The sequence below is a fragment of the Myxine glutinosa genome, chromosome 3 (assembly GCF_964187855.1).
Source record: "Myxine glutinosa chromosome 3, kmMyxGlut1.1, whole genome shotgun sequence".
Taxonomy (NCBI): domain Eukaryota; kingdom Metazoa; phylum Chordata; class Myxini; order Myxiniformes; family Myxinidae; genus Myxine; species Myxine glutinosa.
Window position 1 is genome coordinate 126,391,741 of NC_136263.1, and position 17,212 is coordinate 126,408,952.

At 41.8% G+C, this 17,212-nt stretch overlaps 1 protein-coding gene across 18 annotated transcripts in view; it reads left to right on the forward strand.

Annotated features, from left to right (window-relative positions):
* Positions 1 to 17,212, forward strand: part of LOC137423219 (DNA (cytosine-5)-methyltransferase 3A) — a 549,884-nt gene that overhangs the window by 166,987 nt on the left and 365,685 nt on the right. For all 18 annotated transcript variants that reach the window (XR_010983654.2, XR_010983655.2, XM_068110127.2 and 15 more), the window contains exon 4: positions 3,365 to 3,495. Coding sequence is in view for 16 of the 18 variants with exons in the window: in XM_068110127.2 (XP_067966228.1) it covers positions 3,365 to 3,495 (131 nt within the window). In the remaining 2 variants the exon portion in view is untranslated. The remainder of the gene's footprint in view (positions 1 to 3,364; positions 3,496 to 17,212) is intronic.

Genomic DNA, 17,212 nt, shown 5'->3' on the forward strand with positions numbered 1-17,212 from the left:
GTCAGGTAGGATGGGGCCAGGTTATGGAGGGCTTTGTAGGTCAAGAGGAGGATTTTGTACTGGATTCTCTGGGGGATGGGGAGCCAGTGAAGCTTAAAAAGGACGGGGGTGATGTGGTCACGGGTCCGGGAATGGGTGAGTAGACGGGCAGCGGAGTTCTGAATGTATTGGAGTTTATTGGTGATTATTGAGGGTGAACCATAGAGGAGGCTGTTGCAGTAGTCCAGACGGGAGGTGATGAAGGCGTGGATGAGGGTTTCTGCAGCTGTGGAGGAGAGGGATGGACGGAGACGGGCGATGTTTTTCAGGTGAAAGAAGGCTGACTTTGTGATCTGTTTAGTGTATTTGTCGAAGGAGAGGGTTTGGTCAAAGATGATGCCAAGATTCTGGATGTGAGGGGAGGTGGATACTGGGAAACCGTCGATGTTAAGGGCAAAGTTATGGGTGGATTTGGTGAGCGTTTTTGGGCCAATGATGATTATTTCAGATTTATCATAGTTAAGTTTGAGGAAGTTGATTTGAAGCCAGGATTTTATTTCAGTGATGCAGTTTGTCAGGATAGAGTGGGTGGTGGTGGAGATGGACTTGGTGGAGATGAAAAGCTGGATGTCATCGGCGAAGCAGTGGAATTGGAGACCATGACGGCGGATCAAGTGACCAAGGGGGGACAGGTACAGGAAGAAGAGGAGGGGGCCAAGAACTGAACCTTGGGGGACACCTTGGGGGAGGGGAGCAGTGGGGGATTTGCAGTTATTGATGGACATGAACTGGCGTCTGCCAGAGAGGTATGATTTGATCCAAGAGAGGGCAGTGCCGGTAATGTTAAAGGTGGTTTCAAGTCGGGTGAGGAGGATGGTGTGATTGATGGTGTCAAAGGCGGTGCTGAGGTCGAGGAGGATGAGAATGTTGAGGTTGCCGGCGTCAGAGGAGAGGAGAAGGTCGTTGGTGATTTTGAGGAGAGCAGTTTCAGTACTGTGGTTGGAGCGGAATCCTGATTGGAATGTTTCATAGAGGTTATTGGCAGAGAGGTGATGTTTGAGTTGAGTGGCTGAAGCGCGTTCCAAAACTTTTGACAGAAAAGGTAGGTTGGAGATGGGTCTGAAGTTGTTTAGGGTGTCAGGGTTTAGTCCAGGTTTTTTCAGGATGGGGGTAACAGCAGCAATTTTGAGGGATGGTGGGACGATGCCTGTAGACAGGGAGGAGTTTATTGTTGCAGTGATAAGTGGAGAGAGAGCAGGAAGGGAGGCCTTGACAAAGCTGGAGGGGATGGGGTCAAGAGTGCAGGTGGCAGTTTTCATTCCTTTGAGGAGTTCAGAGAGGTCAGTAGGGGAGACTGGGGAGAACTGAGACAGGGGTTGGCAGGATAAGGGGGGATTTTTGATCGTTTTATTACATTATTCGCTTACTGATAGGGTGAAATGTCATACATGCTCTTATATTATCACATACATCATGAAATACAAGTTTTCCAACAAATTTCAGAATCTTCGACCTTTGACCTTTGAAGGTCACAAAGGTCAAATTTTCAAAGTTGTCGGAAGCTAACCGAATTTTCGGTATTGTGTAGCTAACTAACCTCATAACTGATTATACTGTTGCGGTTCTCTACGCCGCCCTTCTTCCCCTCACCAAGGGGGGATTAATCCCCTTGTCTTTGCTGGGCTTGGATTATTTTCTATCTAATTTCAAGGTCAGTAACCTTCGTTTTGACATTTCCAGGCCAGCACCACACACAATTACGTACAGCTGGCTCTTAAAGGCCTGTGCATGCAGCGCATTGGGGCCCTTTGTAAATAGGCATGTACACCGCATGTCGGGGGCCGACACCTGCCACGTGGGCCCCCGACCCCCCAGTCCGGGCCTGTTTCGGTTATAGTCCGTCCTTTGTCATTGAATACCGCTCGCTCGTGAACCATCGTCGTCTCCTGACTTGTTATTATGCTATTTATTTTGTCATTTGAACTGGCCTTGGAAATATGCCACGATAAGGTGGAGCGACTGTCAAGCTGCTACATATATATCTTCCCAAGGTGGAAAAGGCAATAAAACATGGGAATGCCTCTGTATTTTTTGCAGTCAAGTCTAAAGCAATATAGACGAAGCTCGTGTGAAATAACACGGAGTTCAGTTCTCTTACTCGTGATGCAAATGAGGGTTCGGAAGAGTCACTCGTAGCACCTTCTCCCCCCACAACCGGAAGCTGTCGACGAACGCCAAATTGCGTATTTTAGTATGATTACAAATTGACAGGGCTCACGGGGGCCTCACTGGACCACTATTCTATTTTACATGGGGCCCCCAAATGACTAACCAAATGACTAACCCCTCTCTCCCTGATTCAGAGTTGAACCAAAATCGAATTAGCTTGTTCTTGTCACATAACCAACTCATCCACCGAGTTTTGTCATAACATGTCCACAACGTTTTCAAATATCATGCTATATGTATATCGTTTATGGCCCCATCTCTCGATGGTGAAGAATCACTTTTAAAATTTAAAAATTCTCTGAATCTGAATCTTCACCAAAATCTCATCAATTCCTCCTTGTCCCACACTCAACCTCTCCACCAAATGTCATCCGAATCCGTCCACAACTTTTTGAGATATATTGCACACAAACAGACATACATAACCTCCTTCCACCTTAGGTGGCGGAGGTAAAAAGACACTGATTAGACAGAATTGTGCTTCTCAGAAGATAATCCATGTGATAATCCTCACCCCTCAAACTGAGCCATAGATCTTCCCTTCCTTCATCTTCCAACCTCCTTTCACTTTTTGATTTTCTTTTGGCTCCTTTTCACTTCCTTTACTCAACATTGTATGTCTAAATGTACACTCGTCGCCCCCACCCTTCCACTTGATTACATAATATGTATAGTTCCCCTTTTCCAAAAAAAAAAAAAAATGCTAAACTGTGCATTCGTCAGAAGTTGTGAGATAAGAATCACTAACTTTTGACCACATAATAAAGTTTTACTGTTTAAAAAAAGAGCACAACTCTACTATGGAGGTTGGAGTTATGAGTCAGCCTTCTCTTAGCTTGTTTTAATTCCTTATGTACCAGGTTAACATTTATTATATTTCTTCCCATGCAACGTTCACTTTATGTGAGCTTTCAAAAATCAATAGGCTTCCCTTATCAGTAAGGTTGTACCTGCTCAGGGCAACCATCTGGCCCACACCAAACAAGCATTGAGTCACAGACAGCGGGAAACGTAAAGAAAAAAAAAAAATCCCCCAATGCTCATGGCACATCAGTCACTCCGTTGACTCAGATTGCTGTTGCTGTGCCATGACGGGATTTTGTCACCATCTTGCTGACCACTGCCTGCACGCCACACTCTCTCCCGACGCTTGTAGATGGGGACGAGGACGGGGAGTGGAGCACAGAAGCATCGCAATCCGAAACGCACTCCGATCCTCCAACTGGGCCACGTCGCAGAGGTCGTCCTTCAAAGAAGAGACCCACAAGCTTGCCTTCAACCACGATGGTGAGCACTTTTTGGGTTTCGTCCTCTTTTCTTTCTCAGTATCAATGCGCTACTCCACATTGTTGAAAACCACGTGCTGTTAAACAAGACTAGTGGTTATCACTGTGGTCCGCTCCTCAATGTAATGATTCCGCGAGGTATTGTCTTGATGAGGAGGCAAAGTTATTCGACTTCTAAACGAATAATAAAATATGAAATAAGTGTAATTGTTCAGTTGATATCTCAGTTGGTAGCGAATTTACCTTGGAGCTGTCTTGTCTTGGTTATATTCGCGAACCTACTATAAACTGTCGGATTGGTACTTGGTAGGAAAAATGTTGTATCAAAATGCACCAGACTTCAATTTGCCGTTGAGATGAATGCCCCGTCTGCTCGCATTAGTCGGGTCGATGTAAAGTATCCCACTGTGTCTGTCGTGAAGAGTAGGCGAGATAGCGCGTCATCCTGGCTATTTTGCAAATAATATATTCATCGTCCTATTGTTTTTACCTTTGAAGTTAAGAAAGAGATCAAGTTAAGAAAAGAAAGTTCAGAAAGAAAGAGAAATACGATTTACTAAAAATATTCTAATATTCTTAGACTTAGATATGCGTGCAATTAATTTGTGGCCTTTGTGCCCTTATCAAATCCATTGAATCAGCACCACGTGACTGAAATGCACGTGGCGACAGTATGTAAGTTTAAATACTGAAAAAAGTTACAAACTGTCTCCAGTATCTACCAATGTTTGTTTGTATGTTTGTTTATGTAATGATACTCTCTATCACACTCATTTACATTATTTCTCATACGCACTAACACTCACTCTCACACTGACTTGCACTCACTCTCACACTGACTTGCACTCACTCTCACACTGACTTGTACTCACTCTCACACTGACTTGTACTCACTCTCACACTGACTTGTACTCACTCTCACACTGAGTTGCACTCACTCTCACACTGACTTGTACTCTCTTTCTTTCTCTCTCTCTCTCTCTCTTTCTCTCTCTCTCTCTCTCTCTCTCTCTCTCTCTGTCTGTCTCTGTCTCTGTCTCTGTCTCTGTCTCTGTCTCTCTGTCTCTCTGTCTCTCTGTCTCTCTCTCTCTCTCTCTCTCTCTCTCTCTGTCTCTCTCTGTCTCTCTCTGTCTCTCTGTCTCTCTCTCTCTCTCTCTCTCTCTCTCTCTCTCTCTCTCTCTCTGTCTCTCTCGGTCTCTCTCTGTCTCTCTCGGTCTCTCTCTGTCTCTCTCGGTCTCTCTCTGTCTCTGTTTGTTTTTCTCTCTTTCTCTTTCTCTCTCTCTGTCTCTCTCTCTCTCTGTCTCTCTCTCTCTCTCTGTCTCTCTCTCTCTCTCTCTCTCTCTCTCTCTGTCTCTCTCGGTCTCTCTCTGTCTCTCTCGGTCTCTCTCTGTCTCTGTTTGTTTTTCTCTCTTTCTCTTTCCCTCTCTCTCTCTCTCTCTCTCTCTCTCTCTCTCTCTCTGTCTCTCTCTCTCTCTGTCTCTCTCTCTCTCTCTCTGTCTCTGTCTCTGTCTCTGTCTCTGTCTCTCTCTCTCTCTGTCTCTGTCTCTGTCTCTGTCTCTGTCTCTGTTTGTTTTTCTCTCTTTCCCTCTCTCTGTCCTTGTTTGTTTTTCTCTCTGTTTGTCTTTCTCTTTCTCTCCTTCTCCATTATTGTTTACTTCCACTTGACTAACACTGGTGCAGCTTGACTGATTTTAATGACATTGATTGATTGATTGAATGACATTGAAATAGGATTGAATTTAATGACATTGATCTACATTGATTGGGGTTACATCATTGAATATATGATTCCCTTTGGAGGAGACTTTAAACTGGCTGTGTGCAGCATTCACTTGTGAGCATTAAATATCCCACCTGGACATTAAATATCCCACTTGATACCTTTCATTAGGATAAAGCCATTGATCGAAAATCTCCAAATTCTACAATCCTGCCACATTTTGTGATGGGTAAGTAATTCTCCGCTATGGAAATGTTCCCAACTGATTGTGGGTGCCCTGATACCCACCAGAAGTTTATGCTGCAATAAAAAATTATATACAATAAGAGCCATATCACAATCACGGTCGTGATTCCACTGAAGCCGTTCCTCATGACTCCAAGGGAATGATATTGATAAAGAAGAGGAAGAGGAAAAATATGAAGCACAGAGTTGCTTTCATTTCTGTATATACAACACCAAGTAAAAAAGTAATGATTTCAGTAAATGCTGAATCATTTATGATGTTCATGAATAGGTTTTAGTGAGGTTCGCGAAGGGGTTATGGTGGAAGAAGGGTGCTTAGAATAAGTTTTTAGTTTGGTTCACATGTATGTTTTTTTAAGTGAGATAGTTTAGGGGAATGGGAGCTGGGAGTGAGGCCTTGTTTGTGGGTTCTGGTGAAGGATGGTGGGGTTGGGTGTCGGGTAAAAATTGGCTATTTTTACACAAGTGGGAAAAAATGATAAATTTTTCATATTTTGTAGAATTCTACGTTTTACAAAATTCAATTCAATGATATTTTGATATATATTTTTTCAAATACTCTAAAATACAGATTTTACATGAAAATGAGTTGTACAGCTACCCAATGATCACACAAGTAGTGATTGATGCTTTTCTCGTAAAAATATACAACAGGCATGCAGAACGACCACAGAAAATATGGTGTGCAGGTGGGTGGGGAAATTCCCACTCTGTGATGTAAAATGGGGGGATGTAGTAGAGGGAGCGTAACCTGCAAATATCCTTTTCATTTCTGTCTGAGTGATGCCATACTCAATTACACAAACGTTCCCAAAGCCCACCCGGAAAAACCAGATGGTTTGGAGGCAAATGGAATGTCTGCAGTACAGTAAGTTAGCTCCATGACACCGAGAGCCCCAAGCAGGCCAAGAAAAAATAATGGAAAAGATGCATATCTGCTTAGAGCAGTGATTAATATTCTAAAAATAGTATTGGTTACTCAGAACCGTTAGCACAGTGAGGCCATGCGTGGTTAAGGCAGCCTGCCACCTGGTGCTTACCTGAATAATTATATTCCAGCAAGCCACAGTCAAAAATAGCAAGAACCTATGACTGAATTACCATCATTGAGGCTGTGGCTGTTATGTACACTGCCGGCTAGTTGTCCTTACCTGTCTCCTGAGGAACTCTACCAGTGTGAATGTCAAAGAAGGCAAACATTCACCGAGGAAATGCACGTATGCTCCAGCCTCAGGCCTAACCTTGGGAGATTTCACTTTGGCAAAAGGTTGTCAGATTTTTTTTTGCAGGCTAAAATCCTTGCCTGCGACGCATTAACTCAGGATGAGCAGTCAAATATCGAACCTCACATTCTGGAAACAACCCAATTTGAGCTGTATTTTAGTGTTTATTGTGGGAAATTACGAGGGATTTTTCTGTACTTTCCCTTCAATGTGCCATATCTAAACTAGAACGGCACTCGGTAGAGAGCATTCCTCCGCCAGGCTGAGCAGTTTATGTTTTGTATCCCACTGATAGGCCGGATCTGGATTCGGACCTGAACCAAAATCGAATCGGCTTGTTGTTAGTGCCTAACCAGCCCATCCACCTAGTTTTGTCATGATGTGTCCACACCTTTTTGAAATTTCGTGTTATACGGTATATCGTTTTTGGCCCCATCACTCAATGGTGAAGAATCACCTAAAAAATGCTCATATCCGGATCCGGATCTTCAGCAAAATCTAATATTTTCGTCCTTGTCACATGGCCAACCTCTCCACAATTTTTTTCCCCGAATCCGACTGCAATTTTTTGAAAATTCCTGTTCACAGACAGACAGACAGACAGACAGATAGGGGTGAAAACACAACCTCTGTACATCTTCTCTGTGCATTTGAAAACACAACCTCTGTACATTTTTTGAAAAATCCTGTTCTGCCGTGTCCTGTTCTAGACACATTTCTAAAAATCCTGTTCTAGACACATTTTGTCCTGTTCAATGAAGAGAGAGCATTGGGAGTTGTTTTTTTCTTTTCCTAAATTGATGCCCTTGTGCACTTACATTTGTTATTACTACTTGTGTTTGAATAGTTCAGTGTTCTTGGTGGCTAGTTCTTTATTAATGGGTGTTAATACCAAGATGATCATGATGAATACTCGAGTTAGAGGCAGGAAGTCCCTCACTAAAACATTTTATTGGTGAGGTTGTTTCATTAAATGGAGCATTAATTTGGGGCACTATTATTCGTTGGTCAAATTATTCTCTAGATGAAGGAAGTACAGTGCGCTTTGGTAGAGCTAGTGCATTAAAAAAAAAAAAAAAAACACATTTAGAGGCCATTTTTCCCCGCAAAGCGGGGGTTGGCCTTTTTCGGGGACCATGGTTGTTGTTGTTTTTTGGTCCCCTTTTTGAAGCAATGTTTTACGGCCGGATGCCCTTCCTGCCGCCAACCCTTTTTGTCGCCTTTTACGACAAGCAGGGAATTACCAGTGAACTGGTACTCAATTAGCCGACCTCGGAAGGATGACAGGCTGAGTCAACCCCCCTGGCGTTAATTCAGCGATCGACCGGGATTCGAACCCAGGATCCTAGGATCCTAAGCTGGCACCCTAGCCGTTAGCCCAACACCAGGGTTAGTGCATGATTGATTATAGTTTATGTTGATGCAGCCAGTGTAACAGTGTCCATGCCCTGTAATGCAACGACACCTGTAACATGTGAACGGCAGTTCTCCATCGGGGTATGATAAGCTATGAAACAGTGAGACAAAATCATCATACAGTGAAACGGTTTTTAGTTTGCTTGTTTTTAACAACACTAACCTCCTACAATGGTAAGTTTGGTAAGTTTGGCTCAATGGTAAGTTTGTTGACATCTAATTTCTTGATATTTCATAAGATATCTCATTTCTTGATATTGCATTTAATCAACAAGAAAAAGAGCAATCAGAGATTGCAAACCCTCGCCAGGGTGTATTTTCAGTGGATTTTTAAGGCTTTTGTGTTAAAACAAATATGGCGGCCGAACCACGTGACCGATGATGTCATCTTTTTTTTTTCTATACCAATTTATTCCTAGATTATGCTCAATAAATTTCATCTTAATTGGATGAAGTTTTGTACTTTTCGAATTATGACGTCATAATGGAGGCACCTATGACATCATCATTAACATATTTTATTCCCCATGGAGAGTTCTTTACAATGAGCCATGTCTCAATTTTTTTCTATTCAGCACCTTCGGAGATATAGAGGTGCAAAATTTTTCGGTTGTTCCAAGATGGCGGCCGAACCACGTGACCGATGACGCCATCATTTTTTTTTTTCTCCACCAGTTTATGCCGAGATGGGGCTCAAGAAATTTCATCTTGATTGGATGAAGTTTTGTACTCGTCGATTTATGACGTCATAATGGAGGCACCTATGACATCATCATTAACATATTTTATTCCCCATGGAGAGTTCTTTACAATGAGCCATGTCTCCATTTTTTCTATTCAGCACTTTCCGAGATATAGAGGTGCAAAGTTTTTCGATTTTTCCAAGATGGTGGCTGAACCACGTGACATATGACGTCATATTTATCATAAAACAATTATACAGGTGGAGTTGCACCTATGGTGAAAATTTTCTCTCAATCGGACCAACGGTTGCAGAGAAAATCATATTTATTCTGTGCGGACAAACAGACAAACAAACAAATGAAAAATCACTCATAGGGCGACACTTGGCAAAAGAGAACAAAGCAGAATAGCAGTCAGTAGAGCATCCTTTTGACCTCAAAAATAATTAGTAGTGGAATTGAGTTCGCTGACATGAAAATCCAATTCAAATTTCAAGTCAATCGGATGAAAATTTGCAATTTTAGAAGTTTGGCCTGTGTTTACCTTTTGGCCTATGTAGACCTCAAAAATAGTAGGTGGTTGAATTAAGTTAGCCGATATGTAAATCCTTTTCAAATTTCAAGTCAATCGGATGAAAATTGAGGATTTTAGAAATTCGGAAAAAGTGGTTGACCTTTGGCCTATGTTGACCTTTTGCCCTACGCTGATCTCAAAAATAGTTGGTGGTTGACTTTAGTTAGCCGTTATGTAAATCCTATTCAAATTTCAAGTCAATCGGATGAAAATTGAAGATTTTAGATATTTGTAAAAAAAAAAAGATGGTTGACCTTTTGGCCTATGCTGATCTCATCAATATCTGGTTGTTGAAGTCATTTCGCTGATATGAAAATCCAATTCAAATTTCAAGTCAATCGGATGAATATTGAGGATTTTAGAAATTCGGAAAAAGTGGTTGACCTTTGGCCTATGTTGACATTTTGGCCTACGCTGATCTCAAAAGTAGTTGGGGGTTGAATTCAGTTAGCTGATATGTAAATCCTCTTCAAATGTCGTCAATTTTAGCTCTTTCACGAGCCTCGATTCAGTATACAAAAAAAAAAAAAAAAAAAATTTGGATGAAAATTGAGGATTTTAGAAATTCAAAAAAAGTGGTTGACCTTTGGCCTATGTTGACCTTTTGGCCTAAGCTGATCTCAAAAATAGTTGGTTGTTGAATTCAGTCCGCCGATATGTAAATCCTATTCAGGACCAAATTCAGATCCTGGGGGGACAGGGCCTTCTCCATCGCTGCTCCCACCCTCTGGAACTCACTACCTCACACCATCAGAGACTCCTCCTCACTCACCACATTCAAAACATCACTCAAGACCTACCTGTTCAACACTACATTCAACATTTAACCCACAGCATTTAACCCCTGACTATCTCTTCTCCTTCTCCTTCCTCTTGCTTTGATTATTTACCTGTTGCTTTTGTCTTTTTGCACTTGTTTTTTGTACTCTGTCAAAGCGTCTTTGGGCTTCTTGAAAAGCGCTATATAAAATAAATGTATTATTATTATTATTATTAAATTTCAAGTCAATCGGATGAAAATTGAGGATTTTAGAAATTTGAAAAAAAGTGGTTGACCTTTGGCCTATATTGACCTTTTGGCCGATGCTGATCTCAAAAATAGTTGGTGGTTCAATTCAGTTAGCTGATATGTAAATCCTCTTCAAATTTCAAGTCAATCGGATGAAAATTTAGGATTTTAGAAATTCAAAAAAAAGTGGTTGACCTTTGGCCTACGTTGACCTTTTGGCCTACGCTGATCTCACAAATTGTTGGGGTTTGAATTGCGTAAGCCGATATGTAAATCCTATTCAAATTTCAAGTCAATCGGATGAAAATTGAGGATTTTAGAAATTTGAAATGGTTGTTGACCTTTGGCCTAAGTTGACCTTTTGACCTTTTGACCCCCAAAAATACATAGGATTTTGTCGGACGACGAACTCTACCATTTGGTAAAGTTTCGTGAAGATCGGTTTAAAATTGTGACCTGTAGGCAAGTATAAGTGAGCGGACAAACACACACACACACACACACACACACACACACACACACACACACACACACACACACACACACACACACACACACACACACACACACACACACACACACACACACACACACGCACACACAACACCACCACACCGGAGTGATCAACATACTTGCAATTTTTTTTTTTTTTTTTTTTTTTTTTTTGCCAAGTAACAAACAAACAGACTCAAATGCAACAACCTCTCCTCTGGCGAGGGTAATTGATCTCAATGCTTGCCAAACAGTTCAAGCTTGGTTTCATCAGGCCACAGAATCTTGTTTCTCACAGTCTGAGAGTGCTTTAGGTGCTTTTTTGCAAACTCCAAGCGGGCTTTCATGTGTCTTTCACTGAGGAGAGGCTTCCGTCTGGCCACTCTGCCATAAAGCCCAGATCGGTGGAGTGTTGCAGTGATGGTTGTCCTTTCTGGAAGTTTCTCCCATCTCCACACAGGATCTCTGGAGCTCAGCCAGTGTGACCATCGGGTTCTTGGTCACCTCTCTTACCAAGGCCCTTCTCCCCCGATTGCTCAGTTTGGCCGGGCGGCCAGCTCTAGGGAGAGTCCTGGTTGTTCCAAACTTCTTCCATTTAAGAATTATGGAGGCCACTGTGCTCTTGGGAACCTTCAATGCAGCAGAAATTTTTTTGTAGGCTTCCCCAGATCTGTGCCTCGACACAACCCTGTCTCTGAGCTCTGCAGGCAGTTCCTTCGACCTCATAGCTTGGTTTTTGCTCTGATATGCGTTGTCAGCTGTGAGATCTTATATAGACAGGTGTGTGCCTTTCCATTTCATGTCCAATCATTTGAATTTACCACAGATGGACTCCAATCAAGGTGTAGAAACATCTCAAAGATGATCAAGAGAAATGGGAGGCACCTGAGCTAAATGTCAAGTGTCATAGCAAAGGGTATGAATACTTATGTAAATGTGATATTTCAGTTTTTTCTTTTTAATAAATTTGCAAAACTTTCTAAAATACTGTTTTCTCTTTGTCATTATGGGGTATTGAGTGTAGATTGATGAGGGAAAAAATGAATTTAAACGATTTCAGCATAAGGCTGCAACATAACAAAATGTGAAAAAAGTGAAGGGGTCTGAATGCACTGTGTGTGTGTGTGTGTGTGTGTGTGTGTGTGTGTGTGTGTGTGTGTGTGTGTGTGTGTGTGTGTGTGTGTGTGTGTGTGTGTGTGTGTGTGTGTGTGTGTGTGTGTGTGTGTGTGTATATATATATATATATATATATATATATATATATATATATATTATACATATATTATACATATATAACCTCGGCACAGGAGGAGTCCATTTTTCCCATCACTTAACCACATAACATTGTTTTGGACCCTTAGAATACCCAATTAAGTTGATCTATTTATTAGTGCCTGATGGACTTCGTCTGAAACTGGGGCTTTTGGATTGGGTCTCCTTTGTCCGTCCGTCTGTCCGTGCATGCGTCCTCAACCATATCTCAGAGATGTATGGATCTATTTTTTTTTCATACGAGGCAGAAAGACAATACATGATGGTATTCAAATGCACATTGTTTTGTTCCATGATGTGATCAAAGATGGCTGACTGGCGGCCATTTTAGTTGGAAAAACCTCGATGTTGAACATGTCCTCAACCATTTGTCGGATATGCATTTACCGATATTGTTCAAACTTGGCACACAGAAAAGGAATGATGGGTTACATATGCACGTCATTTGTTTTCGAGATCAGATCCAAGATGACCGACACAAGGCCATTTTGTTACTTAAAAGTCTCCCCAACCATTTCTCGATATGCATGGATCGATTTTGTTCAAACTTGGCACAAAAACAATACATGAGAATATACATATGCAGAATTGTTTTTTTTGTTATCTGACGAAAGATGGTCAACTGATGTATTTTAGCTCTGTACAGCAAAATTACTAAAACCATGGGGACTATGACATTTTATGTCTTTTTCTTCTTGTTTGTTTTCAAATGAATGGAGATGGGATAGCCAAATTTGTGTTCCCTGTGACATACACTATAGTTAGGCAAGATAATGTTTCCACTACTGCATCTACTAGTACCCGACTGTAAAGCCGCAATGAGCCGGCGAAGCCAAAGCCTCTTGCCACTATTTTACCCATCACTATGGCATCAGTAGGTTAGGTAGTTGGTAGTAGGTAGGTGTAGTAGGTGCCGTACCTAGTTCAAAATGACACCATTTGCATTCTGGATGAGATTAAAATTTATAAAATTTACTTCTTGATTAATTTGGTGAATTCCGTCTCAACTTCGGATATTTCCGGCCGTGAAAAACGATCCCCTACAGGCGCGAGATTTCTAAAAAATAATTCTTCGTCAATTTTAGAATATTTGACGCCGTTTTCAGCCTCCGAAATGCGTAATAAGCTTTTTTGAAATATTTTTTCAAATGCTCGAATCTCATTGGTTCTGGTGTTTGGTGACGATTTTCATTGAAGATAACCAGGGGCCGTGTGGGCCCGGGGAACGAGGTTGGTCTTGAAGTATTTTAATTACAAATTAGAGGTGCATAAGATTGTGAATCAAAAAAAGACGGGTGAAACAAACTCCTGTTGAACTTTTTCGCAATTTGTTATGCATATTTCCGCATCCGCAAGATGGCGGCCTCCATGGAGCGATTTGGGTTTTGAAATATTTTTTCAAATGCTCGAATCTCATTGGTTCCGGTGTTTGGTGACGATTTTCGTTGAAGATAACCAGGGCCCAGGGAACGAGGTTGGTCTTAAAGTATTTTAATTACAAATTAGAGGTGCATAAGAATGTGAATCAAAAAAAGACGGGTGAAACAAACTCCTATTGAACTTTTTCTCAATATTTTATGCATACTTCCGCATCCGCAAGATGGCGGCCTCCATGGAGCGATTCGGTTTTTAAAATATTGCACTCTAAAATAGGTGAAACACCAATAAGGTTAAACTAGGTTAAGTGGCATGTCTTTAGAGATTACTCCTATTTTTACAAACTCTGTGACTTCCTTTGCAGGAAGTCTTCCTTTCCTTCAGTTTTTTTGGAAGTTCCAACGTTGGATTGAAATATTTCTGCTGTGATTGTTCATTTAGAAGTCAAATTTTCCACATATGTTTTTTATATATGTGATTGCTGCAATGAACGTTTTTAACTCAACTGGACTGCCGTCCAGTTGAGTTCATCACATACTGAACCCTCCGGCGTCCGTCGTCTGTCGTCCGTTGTCCGTTGTCTGTTGTCTGTTAACCTTTTGACGTTAACACTCCAGCGTCCACAAATATCAACCGATTCTGATCAAACTTGACATGCAGCATCCTTACCCCAAGGACCAGGTTGGTATTACATTTCAGCCCGATCCGTTGAAAAATGGCGGACTTAGGCGACCATTTTATTTTTCGTCATGAAAACGACGTTAACACTCTGGCATCCACAAATATTAACATATTTTGATCAAACTTAGAATGTTTAACCCTTACCACACACGGTAGGTTGCTATTGCATTCCAACCCGATCTGTCACACAATGGCCGCCATGGGCCGCCATATTGCTTTCAGCTCCGTAACGACGTTAAGACTAACGTCCACAAATATTTATGGATTTTGATCAAACTTGGTGTGTGAAGTTGTCCAGTCAGTTCAGTTGAGTTCTGCTTCCCTGGAAGCTCTAGTTTTCTTTTCAATTCATTACGTTTCATCATATGTTGAAACCATTGATTTAGAGCTGGCATTAATAGCACAAAGCATACATTCTGAAAATGCATTGAAGGCCCGCCTGCAAAAGATATTTTTTACTACAGTTTATAAGGCTAATGGAAGAACAGTCACACACACACACACACACACACACACACACACACACACACACACACACACACACACACACACACACACACACACACACACACACTGTTTCAAAAAGGGTGATACAACTTTAAACGTTTATTTACAAAGAAACAGAAACCTCAGGAACATGAACCAAACATTTGTTGAAAGCGTATGACGTGGTATTTTCTATCACTGATTGCTTTTGCAGTAAGTCACTGCTAGAGTTAGTGAGAGCTCAAGGTCTGAAATTGGCATTTACGCAAAATCCTTTAATTGACGTTCTCGATGTGTGCCCCTCCGTTGCCTCTGTTCAGACAGGCATTGATCCTGACTCCAAAGTTCTGTCAAACTTTTCTGTAGGTCTCAGGTGGTTCTGCCGCCCAGAAAATGTTGTTGTGGTTGTTGATGGCACCGTTCAAGTGGAAATGGCCTTCATCACTGAACCACATCAGGTTGATCCAGTTTGGGTACCGCTCCATCCTGTCACTGAGCCAATTGCACTTATCAAGTCTCCTTCTCATGTCATCTTGACTCAGTTTATGCCTAATAGAGATGATGTGTGGGAAAAGCTTCAGTTCCTTAGTGAGGATGTGCCAGACTGATGTTGGTTTGATGCTCGGCTCCTGGGAGCACCGATGGTGGTACTTCTCGGGATTGTCCACTGCAGAATCCCGCACGGCGTCGATGTTGGCTTGGCTCTTGGTTACTGATGCTGGCCACTGTTGCCCTTGCTCTGATTGTGAACTGTGCCCTTGCACTCAAAATGTTTCACAATGCGTTGACTGGCACCATTTGTAGATCCATCACGTGTTCTGAGGTCGTATTTCCGGCAGGACCTCCGGCGAGTGTCTACATATGATTTAGTCTTATACCACAGAGCCACCACTTTTGTCTTCTGCTCCACTGGCAATGGCATAGTTGAGCTACGGAGCTAGAAATCGCAGGGAACAACTACCACGATAACTCCACCAACTCCTGAAGGAAAACGGTTTCGGGCAAAAAACAAAGAAATGGCAGGAAGTCAAAGTTGTATCAATCTTTTTGAAACACCCTTTATATGCACGTACACACGGAGGGGGATACTTTGAGAGACCTGGGAGCGAGCTGTTCCACCTTCTGAAACCTGCATATGGAGATAACAACCAACGACACACACACACACACACACACACACACACACACACACACACACACACACACACACACACACACACACACACACACACACACACACACACACACACACACACACACACACACACACACACACACACACACAGAGCTGGTACACAAACACAGCCATTCACCTTGGGTCACCTTGGGGGAAGTGACTTCTAAAGAACACACTGCGATACCATGTAGTGATGACGGTGCCATCTAGTGGTGGCACTTTTCTCTCGATAGCCAGCTGGACAGATTTCCACCCCTCTACAGGATGCCAACCCATGGAGTTGAGTGGCATTCAAGTAAGCAGAATATACCATTTTTAATGTCTTTGGTATGATTCAGTCGGGTACCAATTGAACAACTGACTTCTACGGCGCTAAACGGATGTTTATCCACAATGCCATTGAGTGAAGTTTTACTGAATTAAGAAAGTTACAGATGTAGATGTTAATCCTTGCACCATTGAATATCAAGAAGATTACCTAATGGCAACTGGCATAAAAATGTAAAATATACAAAAAAAATTTAATCGCTCCTGTTGAAGTGTTTTTGAATTTCAATGAGTGACTCCATAAAAGTGACTCCACAAGAGATATGATCGTCTGAGCTTATGTAGCTCAGATATCTATTTAAGGAAGTGGAAAAGCTGATGTAAATATAAACTGAGTCTGGGAGGTCAGAAGTTCAATTCTAATTCTGGCTGGGTCACACGAAAGTCTTTGAAATGGAATGAGCTGCTTTCTTGCTTAATGCTCAGCATTTGGAGAATAGAGCACAGACAAACCCCATGGTGGGCGGTTGAGGGCTAGGGAGAGGGGAGGGGTGGTTGATTTATGCTTGCTCTGCTGATTACTAAGATAAACGCAATCTCATGATATGGTGTTGCAAGCACCCAGCACAAACCACGAAAGTTGCATCAGTTCACTCAAGGTTAACGCCTGTGTTTGTCTGATGTTTATATGTGTTGTCACATAGTCATGCCGAGTGTTGTTTAATGTCTCTGTCCACATGTGCATGCATGTTTTTTGTGACAGCTCTTCCATGAGCCTTAGACCCTGTAGAAATGTCATTGGACTAACATTGTCATTCCAGTTCATACAGTTTGTTTTAAAAGCATCATACTATAAAATAGAAAGGATGCTACTGCAAGGTACACGTGAGAATATAAGATAGAAGAAGAAGAAGAAGAATCACAATTACCATCACCAGAAGGATCAAAACTTAGAGATTTGACAGAGAGAGAGAGAGAGAGAGAGAGAGAGAGAGAGAGAGAGAGAGAGAGAGAAGAGAAGAGAAGAGAAGAGAAGAGAAGAGAAGAGAAGAGAAGAGAAGATAAGATAAGATGCATTTTTCGTAGATGCAATTT